At 37.5% G+C, this 5,909-nt stretch overlaps 1 protein-coding gene across 1 annotated transcript; it reads left to right on the forward strand.

Moving 5' to 3' along the window:
- Positions 1-2,255: 2,255 nt before the first annotated feature.
- Positions 2,256-5,573, forward strand: LOC112184585. Its single transcript, XM_040513481.1, has 7 exons — positions 2,256-2,921; positions 3,644-3,659; positions 4,156-4,254; positions 4,412-4,467; positions 4,555-4,890; positions 5,062-5,184; positions 5,432-5,573. Exons 1-7 carry the CDS (start codon positions 2,256-2,258, stop codon positions 5,495-5,497), a joined length of 1,362 nt encoding a protein of 453 aa, XP_040369415.1. The 3' UTR covers positions 5,498-5,573.
- The last annotated feature ends 336 nt before the right edge of the window (positions 5,574-5,909 follow it).

Here is a 5,909-nt window from a genome sequence, read left to right on the forward strand (position 1 = left end):
TAACATTCCCATGCATGATGTTTAGGGATGGCAATGGGGAGGGTAGGGTAAGGGGATTAAATTACCATCCTCATACCCGACTTCATTCTTCATCCTCTTACCCTCCCCAATCCCCGTAATAAGAAACTGGGGATTCCTCGTCCCTGTCTCCATTGAGGATTAGGTCCCCGTACCCGCCCCAATCCCCGTTAACAATATTACTAATTTATTATATAAAATTCATACAAATAATTATTGATTGTAAAGTATGAAGTTAAAATCAAATATCAACATAAAATAAATTCTTTATTTCAATCAAACAAAAACAAATACAAGTCTCGCTTAAAAAAGAACAATAAAAGTCTGCATTCTACAAAAAAATTCCACAATCAACTGCATAGTGTAACCTAACAACTTACTCATTCACTCCAACGAGGTGAATTGAATACGAAAATGTTCACCTGGTCAGTTATTGACCAAGAAAATAATGCTCAACCCCTTGGATGTAAATCCAATGGCAGAGAGAATTATTATTAAGATGAGGTGTTTTGTTTTCCACCCTTGGATGTAAATCTAAGGGTTATTGAGCATAAATTCTTTGGTCAGCAACTGACCAGGTGAGCACTACTAGAATTGAATAATATCAATAAATATATTGACAAAAAGATGAAGTTTACATAGATATTTATTTATAAATAATATAAAATATATTATATATATATATATATATTTTTAGATAATTCTTATTGGGTGAGTATGGGGATGGGGATCAAAATACCATCCCCGCCCCTTACTCGATTTCAGAATTCTAATACTGGGGATCCCCATCCCCATTACCCGATTTCCCCCGAATTTTTCCCCATTAGGGTCGAATACCCGATGAGGATTATTGTCATCCCAACGATGTTAAGTGTAAGTTTTGTTGCAAAGAAGTGGAAACATGGAAACACGTTTGTAAGGATTGTGAAGCCCTCTAGTGCTTTTGGGCTTTTAGTCCTTTAAAACTGAAGACAAGGAATCATGCAGCCAGTGGCTTGAAAGAATGGGTTTTTGATGTACTGGACGTACTAAGTTGTGAACATGTTGATTATTTTTTTATGGCACTTTGGTTGGTATGGTGTGAGAGAAACGACTTGGTGTTTATGGCAGTTTGGTTGGTATGGTGTGAGAGAAACAACTTGGTCTGGAAGGGAGGGCATTTTCAACCTATGCATATGATTGAATGGTACAAACAGAAGTTGGAGGACTTCCAAAAATACCATCCTCAGGCAACTAGAAAGAAGAAGAGGCCCGTGGATAAATGGGAATGTCCTTCGCGTGGTAGACTGAAATTAAATATTGATGGTGCTTTTATACTAGGGATTGAATGGAGAGTAGGGATTAAAAATCCTAAAAGCACCATCAATACTTGCAAAGGAGGTAAGTGGTAGACAATCTAAATCCTAACTTTCATAAATTTGAACATTAGTTTAGTTTAGAGTAATATAGTTTTCATTTGAGCCTCTATTTGTACCCCTTATACTTGAGGGTGACTATTTAACTAAGGCCCCGTTTGGGATTGCTTCGCTTTAAAAAAAAAATCAACTTTTGTTCAAAATTTTAGATTTTATTGTGTTTGGAAAATAAATAAAAAGCAACTTTAATTGAAAGTTATAGGTCACTGGCAGCAGATTTTAGAAGCAAACTAAAACTGATATGGATCAAAACACACTCTGCAGTTATTTTATGTACTGACAGCACTTTTAAAAATATTATTTACTAAACACAAAACTGTTTTAATTCACAGCTGATTATTCTCACAATACAGCAGCATCAATTTTTTTTAAAAGTCACAGCAATCCCAAACTAGCTCTAAATTGATTTTGTACTCAAACCACAAGGTAATAACTAACATTTAACCTTAAAAAAATGCTAGGAGGAACCGAGGAAGAGAAGAGTTTTTGCAACTTGAATTTTTTTTTTTTTTGTGAAATAAAAATGGTAGGTATTTATGGAAACTTTGCAAAAAGTTTTTGAAATTTATTTTGTGCCATTGGGGGTTCAAATCACTGTGAGATCAAAGGCCGAGTAGATTCGACAGAAATCAGCTGACGCCCCCAGGTCTCCTCAAACAGATCGGGCTTCTCATTATCGGTGGAAGCTGGGTTTTTCTCACCGGCGCCTGGGCTAGACAGCCATCAGTGGACTTGCTCTTCTACGTACCCTCTTCTCAAAAGAAAAATCCCTAACAAAGTATTCACCCTCTGGAACTCGATTCATGCACACAAACAGATTTGATGGCAACGGCGGCTACTAATCTGCTCTTCCAAACAAACCCATTGAAGTGGAAGCAATGCTGCCCAAATCGGTTCCGCCTCCTTCGTCCTCTCTCGGCCCAACCAGTCAAGCTCAGTGCAACCTTCAACCAAATTAAGCTTCAATCCTTGGAGAAGAGCCCCTTAATCGCAACCCTAAACCCGAAATCAAAATCAGCGGCCGAATCTCTGCAGTACCGTCCTGCAGAAAACCCTGAAACATGTGTCGTCAATAAACTATGGAAATATGCTCGGAAACCCGTGACCGCGGCTGTGCTTTTGGGTGTGTTGTTGCTCATGTACAGACCCAAACCGGCACTGGCTTCCTCTGTTGGGCGGGTCCGTGCAACCTGCTCGCCCTACGATTCCGAAGCTGATACGGAGTCGCAGGTCCGATACATTGACGCGCGAGAGTATAGTATGTCGCGTACGAGTGTGGATACTATGGGGTGGGTGTTATATCCTTATGCGCTATACTATGGGGCACTTGCTGCGCTATTCTTAATGTGCCGATTGCTAAAATGTCTCGACCCTTCTGTGCTCGAATGGCTTAAGCGCCAAGTCAAATTCTTGTTCTTGATCGTTATTATTCATCGTATGTGGGCAACACGCCATAATCCATCAACTGTTGTCAAGCTTCAGCTCCAGGTATGTGTATGTACTTATATCTGTAATTGAATACTTTTGTTAAAACATATTGCCATACAAAATCCAGAGACACAGATGGAAATTCCTAAGCAATTTTTTCCACACCTTCAAGCTATAAGCTTCATACTAAACACACTAGAGGATAAATCAACAAACCAACTGGGTGTGTGTGTTTGTTGGGGTGGTAAGGCTTTGGTCTCATATATAAGAGGTCAAGAGTTCGAGCCCCATAAAGGGTGGGAATGGGGTGGGGTTTTTTTTAAAAAAAAAAAAAAAAAAAAAAAAAAAAAAAAAAAAAATCAACAAACCAACTGATACTCCTAGGTAGGTTAAACGCTGCAAATATGGTCCCCAATATGCCAATCCTATCAGAAATTCTCTATTTCCCCAAGATGGATTAACCTTTTAATGGAGTCTCACTCTGTGGAGTTTGCTTACATCATACACTCCTCATCCTTGGCTCTCTGCACTAGGTCCTCATCTAGATGGGCATTCCTGCTCATATCCAATGGTACTTTGCTGCACCATTGAACGCCTTACTCCGTCAATCCAGGTCTCACTGAACACATTCACAGTCTCATCTTCTCTCAGAGTGTAGGTTGCCCCATGTTTATCTCCATTCTTGGGCTGAAATCTTGATGGGAACGAAGCGATTCCATACCAGCGCCCCATGTACCTCTGCAAATTTGAGACCTTTCCATTGTTTCTTTTCCATGTTAAAGAGTGGAGTCAACACTGGTAATGTCAGTACAGAAGCAACAACTGTTTGCCCAATAGGAGGAAATTAACTATGAATTATGAAATATATAGATCACCAATTTTCTTCAACTGAAATCGGAAAATTCATGAGAAAATAAGGAGAAATACAAGATATCTTAGAATTGGTGTCTTCTAACTGAACATCGAGCACATAAAGTAACTTTGCTTAATGGTTGTAAACCCAACTTGAATGACTTTTAGTAAGAATGATGCCTTCAATTTGGACCTGAAAAATGGATGGTTCGAATAATTGGATATAAATGTGTCATGTGAAAACTTATATGATAGACGGGCCCTCATTTATTTTTACTTTTATAATTTCTTCTAGTTTATCTGTTTATGTTGGTAATTGGGTGATGATGCATTTAATTTATAGACCGGCTTCATTTTCAGTCAGGTTAATTTTGAATGTACACAATATAAATTGTTTCAATCACCATCAGTTGATTTCATCCCCTTTCATCCGATTTCTTAGGTTCGATTAATGCTGGACGAGCACTCCAAACGGATCTTAATCGGATTGCTGAAACTGCAAATACTTCTACCTATACGGGTGTAAACAGTATTTTGACAGGTAAACTAACCTTAATTCAGTTAATTGTTACCTATTCTCTATGATCTCATTGGTTTCATAGGGGAAAGAGGAGCTAGTATTATTTTGTATAAACACTGTTATTATTAGTTTTGTTTAGGTATTCTGATGGGATTTTTCACTGCATCTTTGGTTGCAGAGACAGCAGGAACTTTTCTCAGGCATCCTGATTGTTTCATCTCAGCCAGTTCATATGTAAGTTCAACATCATTGATCACCTAGATTGGAGTACCTGCTAATTTGAATTATATTGTTCCTTATTACATCAATGCTTGATTGTAGGTGGCTGGGAAATATGGTAGGGATGGTGCACAAAATTACTTGGATCAACTATCTCTTGAAGAGAGGATTAAATTAAGCGAAAAGCCACTTGTCAATGTGAAGAACTTAAAAGCAGAAAGCTCAACAAGCCAAAAATCACCAAATGAAATCCAAGATGAATATATGGAGGTAAATGAGAATCAACTTGATATAAAAGCAGAAAGCTCAACAAGCCAAAAATCAGCAAATGAAATCCAAGATGAATATATGGAGGTAAATGACAACCAACTTGATATAAATGCGGAAAGCTCAACAAGCCAAAAATCAGCAAATGATATCCAAGATGGATGTATGAAGGTAAATGCCAATCAACTCTATATTAGCAAATTGTATATTAGCAACTTGATATCTATGGCCTGTATATAAGCAAATTGTATAATTTTATGATTGAGTTGCTTAGTTATCATGCACAAAGAATTAATCAAGTATTCCGTAGATTTAAATTTTTTACCGTATTTCAATTGTTAGGTTATAATATTGGTGGCTGTTGTCGGGAAGCATGAGTTTCCCACCATCAATTCCTGGGATGACTTGAAGGAAGTTTTGCAAATGCTTACATCCATAGATCCTGATGACGGTATATATGCATATGTAAGACATTCCTACTTTTTTATTTTTCATTTTATTTTTTTAATCTTTTATTACACAACAATTGATCGTTCGGAGTTGATATAAGGATCTTCCACTTATAAAGGAAAGACTTAGCTCACTAGACCAAACGGTCATGGCCAATACGATTCCACTTTCAGTAATACGTAAACTTCTCTTTTGAGATATGAGATATCCATATAGGATACAAATATTAATAATTTTAATTTTTTTTTTTTTGGGTGTGCAGGGAGTAGAAGTGTTGTGGAGTCCTCAATCCTCTTCCTCATGGGGCTGGAGAAGATGGTTCAAATGAGAAAAACATTCTTTAATTTCGCAAAAAAGTAGTTGCTCAGAAAGTTTGTTTACATAACAATATTTTCTAGGAAGTTATTCAGAAATGTCATGTATTAATAGTTTCTCTTAATAGTAAATATTAATTTGAAAGAACTATTTCTCCAAATTTCAAGAGAATTTTGTCTTCTAGTTTGATTTATATTAAAGTGAAACAGAATGGCATACATTATAGTCGCACTCAGCTGATGATTACTCACTCGCCTTGCTTGCATGCTTATTATGGAGATTGTATTTGTCCACTGGCTCGAGAGGAATCATTTCTGCCCCTCCGCCTCGTGCCGATTCCCACTGCTTACTGTGGAGGTGGAAATGGAAGCAGGTGAACCATCAGACCATTCAAGGCCGCCCCCGGCATTGGGATATGCTTATGA

The sequence above is a fragment of the Rosa chinensis genome, chromosome 2, assembly GCF_002994745.2.
Source record: "Rosa chinensis cultivar Old Blush chromosome 2, RchiOBHm-V2, whole genome shotgun sequence".
Taxonomy (NCBI): domain Eukaryota; kingdom Viridiplantae; phylum Streptophyta; class Magnoliopsida; order Rosales; family Rosaceae; genus Rosa; species Rosa chinensis.

Coding starts and splice junctions, on each gene's coding strand:
- LOC112184585 (XM_040513481.1), top strand. CDS start 2,256: ATGGCAACGGCGGCTACTAATCTGCTCTTCCAAACAAACCCATTGAAG. Junction 4,255..4,411: donor TGTAAACAGTATTTTGACAG/GTAAACTAACCT, acceptor CTTTGGTTGCAG/AGACAGCAGGAACTTTTCTC. Junction 4,891..5,061: donor TCCAAGATGGATGTATGAAG/GTAAATGCCAAT, acceptor TTCAATTGTTAG/GTTATAATATTGGTGGCTGT.